The sequence below is a fragment of the Canis lupus genome, chromosome 30 (genome assembly GCF_011100685.1).
Source record: "Canis lupus familiaris isolate Mischka breed German Shepherd chromosome 30, alternate assembly UU_Cfam_GSD_1.0, whole genome shotgun sequence".
Taxonomy (NCBI): domain Eukaryota; kingdom Metazoa; phylum Chordata; class Mammalia; order Carnivora; family Canidae; genus Canis; species Canis lupus.
This window is the reverse complement of record NC_049251.1, coordinates 39,827,854-39,844,844: the sequence shown is the minus strand read 5'-3', so window position 1 is coordinate 39,844,844 and position 16,991 is coordinate 39,827,854. Positions and strand designations below refer to the sequence as shown.

Genomic DNA, 16,991 nt, shown 5'->3' with positions numbered 1-16,991 from the left:
AGGTGAGGAGTCTGGGATTATTTTATGAACTCACAATGACATTTTAATTAGAAATTCATGTTTTCCTTATGTGAAGTTTTTGATTTACAAAATCATATTGGTCTATTTAATAATATCAAACCAAAATAATATATATGAAAAGTTCAGAGAAAGTTAACTGTGTAACTTTGTGTAACTGTGTAACTGTGTAAAAAGCTAACTATTAATATGCTAAAAAACACTTTTTAAAGTAAGCTTGTGTTAAAATTTTAATAAAGCAATTTGAAAATTTTTAGAGACAACAGTATTACTATTTTACAACCTAAAGGCATTTCTATACCAAGAAAGAAAATCATAGAATAAGCACATATGGGATGTGTAGCAGAAGGGTTAAGAGCATAAACTAGAAATGGATGACCTAGGTTCAAATCTTCACTGTGTCATCCACCAGCAAGTTATATAACCTTTGCCTACCTCTGTTTTCCCATTTTCAAAAGAAGATAATAATAATGCCTACCCTGAAGGGCCTGTTACAAGAAGCAAATAAATTAATATTTTTCAAGTATTTAGTACTAGCTAGGCACATAGTACTACATACACATTTTTCAGCTAAAGATAGCTACACTGAATTTTTACATGAAGACAAAATACACAATATTCGAATCCTAAAAAATTACATTTCTTATTGAAATTAAAAGTCAGTAAGTAGAGAGTTGTATATGCTGTACCTGTTTAGTATTTTTATGAGTTCCTTGAATTGTCCTCTTTGATTTTCCACCAGTTTGACATTTAGATTTTCCTTCAAGGTAAAAATAAATAGACAAATATAAAGGTCAACAAATGGATAGTACAAAATTGAACTATACAAATCATTTGGGCATACTAACACATAATCTCTCCTACCAGAGACCACAGAACTATATACCACAAACTATACATGGTCAATATGAACTACAGATAAAATTAAAAAAAAAAAAAAAAAAATTTGCATGGTCCCAGAGACTGATTTATTGAATGGCTTTCTCAGAACAGGAATAAATCAACTTCTTAAACAAGTCAGATATTCTGACAATTTAAAAATAAAGTCAAGTTAATGTACTTCTCAACTTATAAAAAGGTCTGAAAAATACTTATTCAAACTTCAAGAATACACTTTTTACCACTTAGAAACTCAGAATTTTGACTAAATTATCTGATTTACTTTTAATTCGAAAAGAGAAGTTTTCAGTTCTTTGTATTTTTGCCAGATGTATCTTTCTCACCTATTCTTTTTTATAAGATACTAATTACTGTTTTATAATCACTCTATTCTTGAGAGCAATTCAAAATAGGAATGGGGGGATCCCTGGGTGGCGCAGCGGTTTAGCGCCTGCCTTTGGCCCAGGGCGTGATCCTGGAGACCGGGATTGAATCCCACGTCAGGCTCCCAGTGCATGGAGCCTGCTTCTCCCTCTGCCTATGTCTCTGCCTCTCTCTCTCTCTGTGTGACTATCATAAATAAAAAAAAATTAAAAAAATAATAGGAATAGGGCAGCCCAGGTAGCTCAGCAGTTTGGCGCCTGCATTCAGCCCAGGGCGTGATCCTGGGGACCCGGGATGGAGTCCCAAGTCGGGCTCCCTGCATGGAGCCTGCTTCTCCCTCTGCCTGTGTCTCTGCCTTTCTCTGTGTGTGTCTCTAATGAATAAATACATAATAAATAAATAAACAAATACATACATACATACATAAATAAAAATAAAATTCTATCTACAATGTACAACAGAATAATTTTCCTTTGGGCAAAATAATTTTGGGCTAGGACCTCTGGAGCAGTACTAATGAAGTGAGTCATAACACCTGCTAACAATTTATCTCAAAAAAATGGAACAAAGGGATCCCTGGGTGGCGCAGCGGTTTAGCGCCTGCCTTTGGCCCAGGGCGTGATCCTGGAGACCCGGGATCGAATCCCACGTCAGGCTCCCGGTGCATGGAGCCTGCTTCTCCCTCTGCCTATGTCTCTGCCTCTCTCTCTCTCTCTGTGTGACTATCATAAATAAATAAAAACAAAAAAGAATTTAAAAAAAAATAATAATAAAAAAAATAAAAAATAAAAAAATAAATAAATAAATAAATAAAAAATAAAAAAAATGGAACAAAGATAGACTTTACAATAAGTGATGCTGGAGTAACTTGTTATCCATATGGAAAAAGATAAACATTAGATTGAGACCTCATACTATATGTAAGAATAAACTACAAATAGATCAGAGATAGAAGTGTAGAAAAGTAAAATAAAGATACAATAAATAAAAATAAATTTTCAAATAACAAAGTATAAAAAATAAAATGTAAAAAATATGTAAACATAAAGCAAATTTAAAAGAATAAAACATGGATGAGCTCTTATACAGCTTAAACCATCCTGTGGGGTAAGGGTGTTCTCAAAGAATATTTTGAAAGGAAACAGGAGCCATCATAACAGGTCCTCCACTGTTCTAGAACAACTAAAACAAACCTAGAACAATTAAGCAGCAAAATAGAGTGATAGATTAGAACTCATTAAGAAACCATGACTTCATATAAATCTAAATAAATACATACTTACACATACAAATGCAAAGGGAAAAAGGGAAAGCTTTCTTGCATTAGAATGTCAGCTAATAAATATAGAAGGAACACTGAGGTTAGCAAATCACCATTTTGCAACCACCAGAGTAATAACTTATTCAGCTAAGAATTATCAACAGAAGCTGAAAATCATGGGTAGACTGTTTCAAGGACACTTACATAGTCTCAAACTATCTGACTACAAACTACTTATTAATTACAAAGTTAATAGCTACTTTACAGTGGAGAAACTCAGAAGATACCACCTTTACCAAGCAATTAATGTTGACACTCAACTCTCATGAATGAATAAATGAAATCTTTAAAAAAAAAAAAAAACCCACTATGATTTGCCTCCTATGAGACACTGAATTTCTACAGAATTCTTTCTAATTCTATAGATTTAGACAACCTAATTTCTATAGAATTCCTCCAAAAATATATAACTGAATCTAAGTATGAAATGACATCACACAAACCTCAAATGAGGAATATTCTACAAATACTCAGAAAATGTCAAAGTGAGATCCCCTTTGGCACATTCCAACCTCCTATTTTTTCTCTTTTTTTTTTTAAGATTTATTTATTTATTCATAGAGACACACAGATAGAGAGAGAGAGAGAGAGAGAGAGAGAGAGGCAGAGACACAGGCAGAGGGAGAAGCAGGCTCCATGCAGGGAGCCCGACATGGGACTCAATCCTGGGTCTCCAGGATCACACCCCGGGCTGCAGGTGACGCTAAACCACTGTGCCACCCAGGCTGCCCTAACCTCCTATGTTCTGAATCCTTATCCAATCTTCTAGATCCCCAGGATTTAGGCAGTGCTGACAATGATCCTACCCATTAAAGTGAAAGGACTGAAAATATATTTTTTCTAGTTCAAATAATAACTAAAGAAATACTCTTCTTTTGTAAAACATCACATTAAACTGTACCTAACCATAGTGAATAAATTTTTTAAAACCTGCTTATTTTTATAAGAATTTAATAAAAGAAAAAATACCTCAATCTCCTATAACATAAAAAAGAAAACTAATTTGCTGATCATAACAAACCCACCTTCATTTCTATATGAAACAGCAAAACTAACACTTTCATGAAACCATTTATATATTAGCTAAGATTAAAAAAACAAAAGGGTGCTTGGTGGCTCAGTCAGTTGATCACCCAACTCTTGATTTCACTCAGGTCATGATCTTAGGACCATGAGATCAAGCCCCACATCAGGCTTCTAGCTCAGCAAGGGCTCTACTTAAGATTCTCACTCTCACTCTCTTTCTCTCCCTCCTCCCACTTGGGCATGCTTCCTCTCCTTCTCTCAAATAAATAAATAAAATATTTTTTAGAAAAGCAATATAAAAGTTGTATTTGTATATATATATATATATATATATAAAAGCAATAAAAAAGTTATTTCTTATTTAATGTATGCTAATTTGCCCAACAGTTCAAATTGTAAACAGTTTTTGGTCTATCTACTGTTTAAGACTAAATTTATCCTCCTAATTTACAACAAAAATGAAACTTTTTAAAAATACATACCATCATCATCTTTGCTTTCTAGAGGGACACTCCAAGCTATCAGGTTTCTTGCAGTTCGACCCTCCTCTGCAACTATTCTCCTTACTTTGTCATGACTATTGGAGCGCTGGAATGAAGCCTACATACAGAAAATAGAATATATATTAAATTATTAGATTAGTCAACATATAAAATACATTTGGCTGGCAAATTCATGATTTCTCACATTTTCTCATAAAGGGAACACTTAAAACTAATTTAGGATTGAAAAGGTAGTGAAACAGAAAAGAAAGTAAGTCACGGATCTTTTTATTTCTGAAAAGACTGGTTTTACAACTTTAAACATAAATTATTTCAAGAATACATACAATCTAAGGTTTGAAAAATGTGCCCTAAGAAGCACAAATACTGCTTTGTACACATTTCAGCACCATCACTTACTTAGCAACAGATCTGATACCTCTGATTTCAATCCTACACACAGGGTTCAATTTAGCCTTTCCCTTATTTGTGATTTCTTTCTTTGCCAGTCAGAAACCCAGATCTCATTACCTAAAATATATTTACTTATCTGTTCAATTCTAATACGTAGATAGTTTCAGAATTGCTAACCCACAGCTCTGTGAGAAACACGTTTATTAATAAGATTACAACATTTCTATACAGTTCTTATCTTTAGCCTTACAGTATCCAAAACTGGATTTTGTTATCCGAAATTACTCAAATTAGTTCTTTTCCTCCTCACCTCTTTCAGTGTTGACTACATTATTCACTTGTACCATGTTTCTCTTTCCATTCTGTTTTGGGTTCCCCTCACCTACTGGTTGATTTTAATTGCTTGTTTATCCGGGGAGTATGTGAAAGAGAGCAATATATTTTCTTAAATAAAGTTAACTGATTGATGAGTAGTATGACTTGAAGAAAAAAAGCACTATGCTCTAGAGCACAGGTCAGCAAATTTCTACAAACGGCCAATAACAATTTCTTCTTTTAGGCTGTGCAGGCCATATAGTCTCTGTTATAACTAGTCAATCATGCTTTTTTGTGTGAAAGCAACCAGAACTTAACTTTTAACTTTTACATCTTTAAAATAAATATCTGCCTCCACATTCCTTCATTCCTCTGACCTTACCCTGGATATATATCCACATGGCATCTACTTACCCAACTCATAAGCTTACCCTGAAACTCATTGATCTGTGACCACTCTTCCAGCTCCATCCCACGCAAAATTCTTGAATTATCTCTATTCCCATACTTTCCAATTAAGTTAACACTATAAAATCTCCTTCTTTAAACACATGTCCCAGTGATTATCAGTTCTATAAATAACTTATGTTAGCATCTATCATCTAAGTTACCTAAGCATTGTTTTAACCAAGAAATATCACTATTCCTTTCAGGCCAGATGAACAAGTTTAAATAGGTGGCCTACTTTTCAGCTCTTCTTCAGATAATTATGCAATCATATAAAATCTTATAGGTAGATATATGGAGATATATGTCAGATCATAAAATTCATTATTCCATAAAAAATAGTGAAAGGGAATAAAGGGAAGGGAGAGAAAATGAGTGAAAATACCAGAGAAGGAGACAGAACATGAGAGAATCCTAACTCTGGGCAATGAACAAGGGGTAGTGGAAAGGGAGGTGGGTGGGGGGTTGGGGTGACTGGGTGACGGGCACTGAGGGGGCACTTGGCAGGATGAGCACTGGGTGCTATGCTACACATTAGCAAATTGAACTCCAATAAAAAAAATAAAATAAATAAAATAAAATTCAGTATTCCATATATTATTCTCTAAATTAAGAGCCTTTATAAAGTAATGAATTTCTAAGAACTGAAGTAATCACAAGATAGTAATGCTATTGTAATGCTAGAAAAGAAAAACTTGAAATCTAGTATTCTTTTCTTCTATAAATGTTTCAGTTCTACCACAAATTCTGCAAAGTTCTTTTCTTTAAAGATTTTATTTGAGGGAGACAGCACATGCACAAAGGAGGGGACGGGGAAGAAGTAGACTCTCCCCGGAGCAGGGAGCCTCACATGGGGCTCCGTCCCACCCAGGACTGTGAGATCATGACCTGAGCCGAAGGCAGACACTTAACCGACTGAGCCATCCAGGCCTCCCAAAAGTTAGTTCTTTCATATTCAGTACACATACACAAACTCAAACAAAAGCTACCACTAACTCAAGAGTTTGTTTTAATTCTTAATTCTAGTACTTCACATATAAAAACATTGTAACATTCATCTTACTATGACATTTGACTGAAAACCATTTTCCATAAAATCACAGGTGCATTCTGTAATATATGCTGAGTGAATTGTTTTCAATAAACTCATACATTCTAGTCATTTCTAATAACCCTACTGTTTTAAAGACATCAGTAGTAACCTAAATACAACAGTTTTAAGCATTTTAATCTAAGCATCAGGGTTTGATATTCAATAAATGACTCTGAGATACTTCATTACATTACAGATGTCTATTTCAAACAATCTTCATCCAAGTTCTTCTAGGAGACTTAAACAAAATATAATATTTTCATCCCAAAGTCACAGTGTGCCACCTAGTGCCATGTAGAGATTCTGCAGAGGCTTGTTCAATACTAAATGTTTCAATAAAAAGCACAAACATCAGTCTTAAGTGACAGTTTTTATGTTTAACATTTACAGTTTATGATTTAAGTATATAATTTCTGAAACTTGCTCCTACATTGGGAAAAGGAATTTTTAACCTATCTTTCTGCTAAAGCTAAGAAAATTAAACTAATTTCCACTTTAAGCAACTTTGTTTATAATCTAGTTGCAAATACTATTTATTAAATTTTTATGTTTGTACCTCCACTAAAGTTTCTACTTCTCACATGTTCTTCAAAATCCATCTATAATATTACTTGCTCATAAAGTGAAATTCCCTTCTTTTTTAAAATGGTTTTTCAGCTTTCCAAATAATTAAGGAAAGATCCTTTCTTTTAAGTTGCCACTACAAAAGCCCTTCATACTTTAAGTAGTACAGACAACATTACCAGTCATTGAACACCAGGAGTACATTAAAATTCTAAGAGTGGGGCAGCCTGGGTGGCTCAGTGCGTTAGCGCCACCTTCAGCTCAGGGTGTGATCCTGGAGACCCAGGAGTCCCACGTCAGGGGGCCTGCATGGAGCCTGCTTCTCCCTCTGTCTGTGTTTCTGCCTCTCTCTCTGTGTCTCTCATGAATAAATAAATAAAATCTTTTTAAAAATTTTTAAAAAATAAATAAAATTCTAAGAGTGGTTAGCACTTATGTATATTTTTACAAACCCCAAACTTATCTGAGAAACTGAGCAACTGGTACAATTTCCTTAACACACAATGAGGAACTGGAATTCTATACAGTAACCTACAATAACTTTGTCAGAACTTGTGGATATTTCACATCTTCCTAAAGGTAAAGTAAAACCCTAGATGAACTAAGGCCGTCTAGACTATCACAAGGGACAAAAATAAACTTCAGTCTTATATGGGCTACTTTGTTTTGAGATCTCCATTAGAACAGATACCAAATCTTAGCAATTCTATCTCCTAATATATCCTGAAATTGTAAATCCACTAATATCATCGTAATCTGAACCATCATCATGTCAAGCATAACTGATAAAAGCCTCTGTGATGGAGACAAAAATATATTCACCAAAACCACTAGATTTTTGTCCCGTTATAAAGCTAGATAATACTTCCTGGTCTCTTGCACACAGATGGCCATGTGACTAAATTCTGCACATTAAAATATAGGTAAGGCATTAAAAAGGCAAAAATAAGGTAAGGCATTTCTAGCCCTGACTTATAAAGAAATTTTCATCCATCACCGTTTATATACTCTCTTTTCTCCCACTTACTAGCCAGATGCAGAGAATCCCAACACAGAACTCTCTAGAGAATTGAATCAAAAAACAAAAATAGAGTTGGACCCTGAACTACAATGTGAAAGGCTGAATGCTGAACACCTGCATTGAACTATTATGCAAATAGGTAATAAACTTCCCTTCTGGTTATAAAGGGCTAGGTAGTTCAGAACAACCACTTGAGAAAAACTATAAGAGCTGAACAAAATATTTTTTTAAAATGTGCTTAAAGGAGGGAGGGGCAAGATGGCGGAAGAGTAGGGTCTCCAAATCACCAGTCCCAACCAAATTACCTAGAAAACCTTCAAATTATCCTGAAAATCTATGAATTCGGCCTGAGAATTAAAGAGAGAACAGCTGGAACGCTACAGTGAGAAGAGTTCGCGCTTCTATCAAGGTAGGAAGACGGGGAAAAAGAAATAAAGAAACAAAAGGCCTCCAAGGGGGAGGGGCCCGCGAGGAGCCGGGCTGAGGCCGGGGCGAGTGTCCCCAGGACAGGAGAGCCCCGTCCCGGAGGAGCAGGAGCTGCACCGACCTTCCCGGGGGAAAGGGGCTCGCGGGGAGGTGGAGCAGGACCCGGGAGGGCGGGGATGCCCTCGGGCTCCCCGGGACAGTAACAGCAACTGCGCGCCCAGGAGAGTGCGCCGAGCTCCCTAAGGGCTGCAGCGCGCACGGCGGGACCCGGAGCTCGGAGGGGCTCGGGCGGAGGAAGAGGCTCCGAGCGGAGGGGGCTGCGCGGCTCTGGGAGCAGTTCGGAGGGGCTCCGGCGGAGGAAGAGGCTCCGTGCAGAGGGGGCTGCGGGCCCGGGAGCAGCCCGGAGGGGCTCAGGCAGAGGAATAGGCTCCGCACAGAGGGGGCTGCATGGCTCCGGGAGCAGCTCGGATGGGCTCGCGGCTCCGCGGAGGGGGCTGCGGGGCGGGAGCGCGAATCCAACAGCGCAGGCTCCGGAGCACAGGGCGCCGGGACACAGCCCAGGATCCAGCCTCCCCCGGGACAGGCAGAGACCGGGAGGGCCCAGGACAGCAAGGACGCTCCTGCCCTTGAGCTGAGCAGATCAGCGGCTCCGCCCGGAGCCTCCAGGCCCTGCAGACGGAGAGCTCTGTGGTGACTGCGGGAGCTGACTCCAGGGCTGCAGAGCTGGCCCCGCCACTGCGGTTGTTCCTCCTGGGGCCTCACGGGGTGAACAACCCCCACTGAGCCCTGCACCAGGCAGGGGACAGAGCAGCTCCCCCAAGTGCTAACACCTGAAAATCAGCACAACAGGTCCCCTCCCCCAGAAGACCAGCTAGACGGACAAGTTCCAGGGGAAGTCAAGGGACTTAAAGTACACAGAATCAGAAGATACTCCACCGTGGGTTTTTTGTTGTTTTTTGTTTTGTTTTGTTTTGCTTTTTGATTTGTTTGCTTCCCCCACCCTTTTTTTTCCCTTTCTTTCTCTTTCTCTTCTATTTTTTTTCTTTTTTTCTTCCTTTTTTTCCCCCTCTTTCTCTTTTCTTTCCTTCTTTCTCTCCTCTCTTTTTCTCCTTTTCCCAATACAACTTGCTTTTTGGCCACTCTACACTGAGCAAAATGACTAGAAGGAAAACCTCACCTCAAAAGAAAAAATCAGAAACAGTCCTCTCTCCCACAGAGTTACAAAATCTGGATTACAATTCAATGTCAGAAAGCCAATTCAGAAGCACTATTATACAGCTACTGGTGGCTCTAGAAAAAAGCATAAAGGACTCAAGAGACTTCATGACTGCAGAATTTAGAGCTAATCAGCAGAAATTAAAAATCAATTGAATGAGATGCAATCCAAACTAGAAGTCCTAACGACGAGGGTTAACGAGGTGGAAGAAAGAGTGAGTGACATAGAAGACAAGTTGATGGCAAAGAGGGAAACTGAGGAAAAAAGAGACAAACAATTAAAAGACCATGAAGATAGATTAAGGGAAATAAACGACAGCCTGAGGAAGAAAAACCTACGTTTAATTGGTGTTCCTGAGGGCGCCGAAAGGGACAGAGGGCCAGAATATGTATTTGAACAAATTCTAGCTGAAAACTTTCCTAATCTGGGAAGGGAAACAGGCATTCAGATCCAGGAAATAGAGAGATCCCCCCCTAAAATCAATAAAAACCGTTCAACACCTCGACATTTAATAGTGAAGCTTGCAAATTCCAAAGATAAAGAGAAGATCCTTAAAGCAGCAAGAGACAAGAAATCCCTGACTTTTATGGGGAGGAGTATTAGGGTAACAGCAGACCTCCCACAGAGACCTGGCAGGCCAGAAAGGGCTGGCAGGATATATTCAGGGTCCTAAATGAGAAGAACATGCAACCAAGAATACTTTATCCAGCAAGGCTCTCATTCAAAATGGAAGGAGAGATAAAGAGCTTCCAAGACAGGCAGGAACTGAAAGAATATGTGACCTCCAAACCAGCTCTGCAAGAAATTTTAAGGGGGATTCTTAAAATTCCCCTTTAAGAAGAAGTCCAGTGGAACAATCCACAAAAACAAGGACTGAATAGATATCATGATGACACTAAACTCATATCTCTTAATATTAACTCTGAACATGAACGGACTTAATGACCCCATCAAAAGGCGCAGGGTTTCAGACTGGATAAAAAAGCAGGACCCATCTATTTGCTGTCTACAAGAGACTCATTTTAGACAGAAGGACACCTACAGCCTGAAAATAAAAGGTTGGAGAACCATTTACCATTCGAATGGTCCTCAAAAGAAAGCAGGGGTAGCCATCCTTACATCAGATAAACTAAAATTCACCCTGAAGACTGTAGTGAGAGATGAAGAGGGACACTATCTCATACTTAAAGGATCTATCCAACAAGAGGACTTAACAATCCTCAATATATATGCCCCGAATGTGGGAGCTGCCAAATATATAAATCAATTAATAACCAAAGTGAAGAAATACTTAGATAATAATACACTTATACTTGGTGACTTCAATGTAGCTCTTTCTATACTCGATAGGTCTTCTAAGCACAACATCTCCAAAGAAACGAGAGCTTTAAATGATACACTGGACCAGATGGATTTCACAGAAATCTACAGAACTTTACATCCAAACTCAACTGAATACACATTCTTCTCAAGTGCACATGGAACTTTCTCCAGAATAGACCACATACTGGGTCACAAATCGGGTCTGAACCAATACCAAAAGATTGGGATCGTCCCCTGCATATTCTCAGACCATAATGCCTTGAAATTAGAACTAAATCACAACAAGAAGTTTGGAAGGACCTCAAACACGTGGAGGTTAAGGACCATCCTGCTAAAAGATGAAAGGGTCAACCAGGAAATTAAGGAGGAATTAAAAAGATTCATGGAAACTAATGAGAATGAAGATACAACCGTTCAAAATCTTTGGGATGCAGCAAAAGCAGTCCTAAGGGGGAAATACATCGCAATACAAGCATCCATTCAAAAACTGGAAAGAACTCAAATACAAAAGCTAACCTTACACATAATGGAGCTAGAGAAAAAACAGCAGATAGATCCTACACCCAGGAGAAGACAAGAGTTAATAAAGATTCGAGCAGAACTCAACGAAATCGAGACCAGAAGAACTGTGGAACAGATCAACAGAACCAGGAGTTGGTTCTTTGAAAGAATTAATAAGATAGATAAACCATTAGCCAGCCTTATTAAAAAGAAGAGAGAGAAGACTCAAATTAATAAAATCATGAATGAGAAAGGAGAGATCACTACCAACACCAAGGAAATACAAACGATTTTAAAAACACATTATGAACAGCTATACGCCAATAAATTAGGCAATCTAAAAGAAATGGACGCATTCCTGGAAAGCCACAAACTACCAAAACTGGAACAGGAAGAAATAGAAAACCTGAACAGGCCAATAAACAGGGAGGAAATTGAAGCAGTCATCAAAAACCTCCCAAGACACAAGAGTCCAGGGCCAGATGGCTTCCCAGGGGAATTCTATCAAATGTTTAAAGAAGAAATCATACCTATTCTACTAAAGCTGTTTGGAAAGATAGAAAGAGACGGAGTACTTCCAAATTCGTTCTATGAGGCCAGCATCACCTTAATTCCAAAACCAGACAAAGACCCCACCAAAAAGGAGAATTACAGACCAATATCCCTGATGAACATGGATGCAAAAATTCTCAACAAGATACTAGCCAATAGGATCCAACAGCACATTAAGAAAATTATTCACCACGACCAAGTAGGATTTATCCCCGGGACACAAGGCTGGTTCAACACTCGTAAAACAATCAATGTGATGCATCATATCAGCAAGAGAAAGACCAGGAACCATATGATCCTCTCATTAGATGCAGAGAAAGCATTTGACAAAATACAGCATCCATTTCTGATCAAAACTCTTCAGAGTGTAGGGATAGAGGGAACATTCCTCAACATCTTAAAAGCCATCTACAAAAAGCCCACAGCAAATATCATTCTCAATGGGGAAGCACTGGGAGCCTTTCCCCTAAGATCAGGAACAAGACAGGGATGTCCACTCTCACCACTGCTATTCAACATAGTACTGGAAATCCTAGCCTCGGCAATCAGGCAGCAAAAAGACATTAAAGGCATTCAAATTGGCAAAGAAGAAGTCAAACTCTCCCTCTTCGCCGATGACATGATACTGTACATAGAAAACCCAAAAGTCTCCACCCCAAGATTGCTAGAACTCATACAGCAATTTGGCAGCGTAGCAGGATACAAAATCAATGCCCAGAAATCAGTGGCATTTCTATACACTAACAATGAGACTGAAGAAAGAGAAATTAAGGAGTCAATCCCATTTACAATTGCACCCAAAAGCATAAGATACCTAGGGATAAACCTAACCAAAGAGGTAAAGGATCTATACCCTCAAAACTATAGAACACTTCTGAAAGAAATTGAGGAAGACACAAAGAGATGGAAAAATATTCCATGCTCATGGATTGGCAGAATTAATATTGTGAAAATGTCAATGTTACCCAGGGCAATTTACACGTTTAATGCAATCCCTATCAAAATACCATGGACTTTCTTCAGAGAGTTAGAACAAATTATTTTAAGATTTGTGTGGAATCAGAAAAGACCCTGAATAGCCAGGGGAATTTTAAAAAAGAAAACCATATCTGGGGGCATCACAATGCCAGATTTCAGGTTGTACTACAAAGCTGTGGTCATCAAGACAGTGTGGTATTGGCACAAAAACAGACTCACAGATCAATGGAACAGAATAGAGAACCCAGAAGTGGACCCTGAACTTTATGGTCAACTAATATTCGATAAAGGAGAAAAGACTATCCACTGGAAGAAAGACAGTCTCTTAAATACATGGTGCTGGGAATATTGGACATCCACATGCAGAAGAATGAAACTAGACCACTCTCTTACAACATACACAAAGATAAACTCAAAATGGATGAAAGATCTATATGTGAGACAAGATTCCATCAAAATCCTAGAGGAGAACACAGGCAACACCCTTTTTGAACTCGGCCACAGTAACTTCTTGCAAGATACATCCACTGAAGGCAAAAGAAACAAAAGCAAAAATGAACTATTTGGACTTCATCAAGATAAGAAGCTTTTGCACAGCAAAGGATACAGTCAACAAAACTAAACCACAACCTACAGAATGGGAGAAGATATTTGCAAAAGACGTATCAGATAAAGGGCTAGTTTCCGAGATCTATAAAGAACATCTTAAACTCAACACCAAAGAAACAAACAATCCAATCATGAAATGGGCAAAAGACATGAAGAGAAATCTCACAGAGGAAGACATAGACATGGCCAACATGCACATGAGAAAATGCTCTGCATCACTTGCCATCAGGGAAATACAAACCAAAACCACAATGAGATACCACCTCACACCAGTGAGAATGAGGAAAATTAACAAGGCAGGAAACCACAAATGTTGGAGAGGATGCGGAGAAAAGGGAACCCTCTTACACTGTTGGTGGGAATGTGAACTGGTGCAGCCACTCTGGAAAACTGTGTGGAGGTTCCTCAAACAGTTAAAAATAGACCTGCCCTACGACCCAGCAATTGCACTGTTGGGGATTTACCCCAAAGATACAGATGCAATGAAACGCAGGGACACCTGCACCCCGATGTTTATAGCAGCAATGGACACAATAGCCAAGCTGTGGAAGGAGCCTCGGTGTCCATCGAAAGATGAGTGGATAAAAAAGATGTGGTTTATGTATACAATGGAATATTACTCAGCTATTAGAAATGACAAATACCCACCATTTGCTTCAACGTGGATGGAACTGGAGGGTATTATGCTGAGTGAAGTAAGTCAATCGGAGAAGGACAAACATTATATGTTCTCATTCATTTGGGGAATATAAATAATAGTGAAAGGGAATATAGGGAAGGGAGAAGAAATGTGTGGGAAATATCAGAAAGGGAGATAGAACGTAAAGTCTGGTAACTCTGGGAAACGAACTAGGGGTGGTAGAAGGGGAGGAGGGCGGGGGGTGGGAGTGAATGGGTGACGGGCACTGCGGGTTATTCTGTATTTTGGTAAATTGAACACCAATAAAAAATAAATTTTAAAAAATAAAATAATAAAAAATAAATAAAAATAAATTTAAAAAATCTGCTTAAAGCACAAGAAAAAAAAGTGAAGGAAGTAAGCAATTATAGGGCAAGATCAGGGAAAATAAGAAATTTAAAGAGGTGAGGGTTACCTGGGTGGCTCAGTGGTTGGGCATCTACCTTTGGCTCAGGTCGTAATTCCGGGGTCCTGGGATTGAGTCCCGCATTGGGCTCCCCACAGGGAGCCTGCTTCTCCCTCTGTCTATGTTTCTGCCTCTCTATCATGAATAAATAAAATCTTTAAAAAAATTTTTTTTTAATTTTTTTTTAAAGACACAAGTCCAGGAATCAGGGCTGCTTTTGCCCCAGAGGCACCTGGCAATTCCAATGGACACAGCCAATATAGAAAAGGTGAGCAGAGTTTGCTAGACTTGCAAAAGAACACAAACAAAATCTGTCCAGGGCCACACCAGGCATTAGGTTGAAACCTGGAAGTTTCATCCCAAGAATAAGAGTAAACTAGAAATAGATTAACCCTCACAAAAAACAGAGCCAATTTTGAATCATTTCAATATCTGACAGGATTAAACTATAACTGCCAGTGTCCCTAGCCATTGCCAAAAACAAAATTAAATTTTATAGGGAATATCTTATCATTATAGGCATCAAAGTATCTATTAAATTATAATATCTGCACCCAATCAAAAGTTACCAGGAACACTGTGAAACATGTCAAATATCTGAAAATCAAGAAAAAAACAGAAAATAAAAACATACCCACATATGATAAAAATAATGGAGTTATCAGACAAAGATTTTAAGGTGATTCTACTTAATGTGGCCCAGAAAATTAAAGATTGAGGGGCACCTGGGTGGCTCAGTCAGTTAAGTGTCTGACTCCTGATTTCGGCTCAGCTCATGATCAAGCCCTGTGTCAGGCTCCATGCTCAGTAGAGTCTGCTTGTCCCTTCCCCTCTTCACCTCCTCCCTCAACCCCCTGCTCACATGGGTGCACTCTCTCTCAAATAAATAAATAAATAAAATCTTTTTTAAAAAAAGAAGTCAGGTAGAGAGACAAATACCATACGATTTTATTCATATGAGGAATTTAAGAAACAAAACAAATGAACAAAAGAAGCAAACTGAGTAGTACACAGAATTGCTGAAATCACCATATTGTACACTTGAAACTAATATAATGCTATATGTTAACTATGCTGGAATTAAAATAAATTTAAAAAAAAAAGAATGGGAGCTATATCAATACTGAACAAAACAGACTTTAAGGCAATGATTACTACTAGAGATAGAATGATGTTTCATAATGATAAAAGGTTCATCAACCAGTAAATTATAATAATTCTAAATATGCATCTAATAACATATAAGGAAAAACTGAAATAGGCAAAAACACTATCCTTGTGGAAGATTCTCATAGACCGCTTTAAGAACCTGGCAGAAAAAAAAAAAAAAAAAAAAAAAAAAAAAAAAAAAAAAAAAAAAAAAAAGAACCTGGCAGAAGAAGTAGACAAAAACAGTTCAGCAACAACAAAGAAGACTTGAACAACATAATTAACAAACTTGACATATTTGACAGAACAGGAACTCAACATTCAACAATAGTAGAATATACAGTCTTTTCATACAGTGTATGTTATTTTCCAGACTGTTGACACCATGGGTCATAAAGCAACTCTCACTAGATTTCAAAGAATAGAAAGTACCAAAGAGAGATAATCAGAAAAATCTTCGTATGTTTGGAAATTAAGCGATATATTTCTAAATAACTTACAAGTAAGTCACATTGGGAATTTTAAAAATTTTTTCAATTGAGTCATAATAAAAATATGACATATCAGTACTTACACAGCAGCCAAAACCATGCTTAAAGGAAAATGTATAGCCATAAATAATATAATGACAAAAAACTAAAAATCAATGACCTCAGTCTCTATTTAAAGAAGCTAGAAAGAGTAGCATATTAATTCAAAAAAGAAGGAAATAATAAGTAGCAAAGAACAATAAAATACAAGACACATATAGCAGTGAAAAACTAATAATAAAATCTAAAATGGGGTTATTTTAAAATGCTAATGAAATGCTTATTGAGCAAAAAAGACAAGAATAATCAATATGAGGAATAAAAAAGGAACATCACTACAGATTCTAGAATCTCCAGACTTTAAAAAGATAAATGGATATTATAACTAATACATCAACTTATAATATTTAATAAAATACACAAATTCCTTGAAAATATAATTTATCAAATCTGGCATAAAAGGAAACAAAATCTGAACATTTATTAAAGAAACTGATTCCCACAAAAAGAAAATCCAGAGATGAGTTTCACTGGTAAATTCTCCAAACCATGTAAGCAAAAAATTACACTAAATTCTTCTAGAAAATAAAAGGAACACAATTCATTTCATAAGGCCTGCCTCAACCCTAATATCAGAACCTAACTGGATAATGCAAGC

The 16,991-nt window shown here is 37.6% G+C and overlaps 1 protein-coding gene across 9 annotated transcripts in view; it reads right to left on the bottom strand.

The window, feature by feature from the left end:
- SCAPER (S-phase cyclin A associated protein in the ER) overlaps positions 1 to 16,991 on the bottom strand; it is a 432,460-nt gene that overhangs the window by 404,027 nt on the left and 11,442 nt on the right. For all 9 annotated transcript variants that reach the window (XM_038581073.1, XM_038581077.1, XM_038581076.1 and 6 more), the window contains 2 exons: positions 4,111 to 4,228; positions 708 to 778 (listed from right to left, as the gene is read on the bottom strand). In XM_038581073.1, coding sequence (XP_038437001.1) covers positions 708 to 778; positions 4,111 to 4,228 — 189 coding nt within the window. The remainder of the gene's footprint in view (positions 1 to 707; positions 779 to 4,110; positions 4,229 to 16,991) is intronic.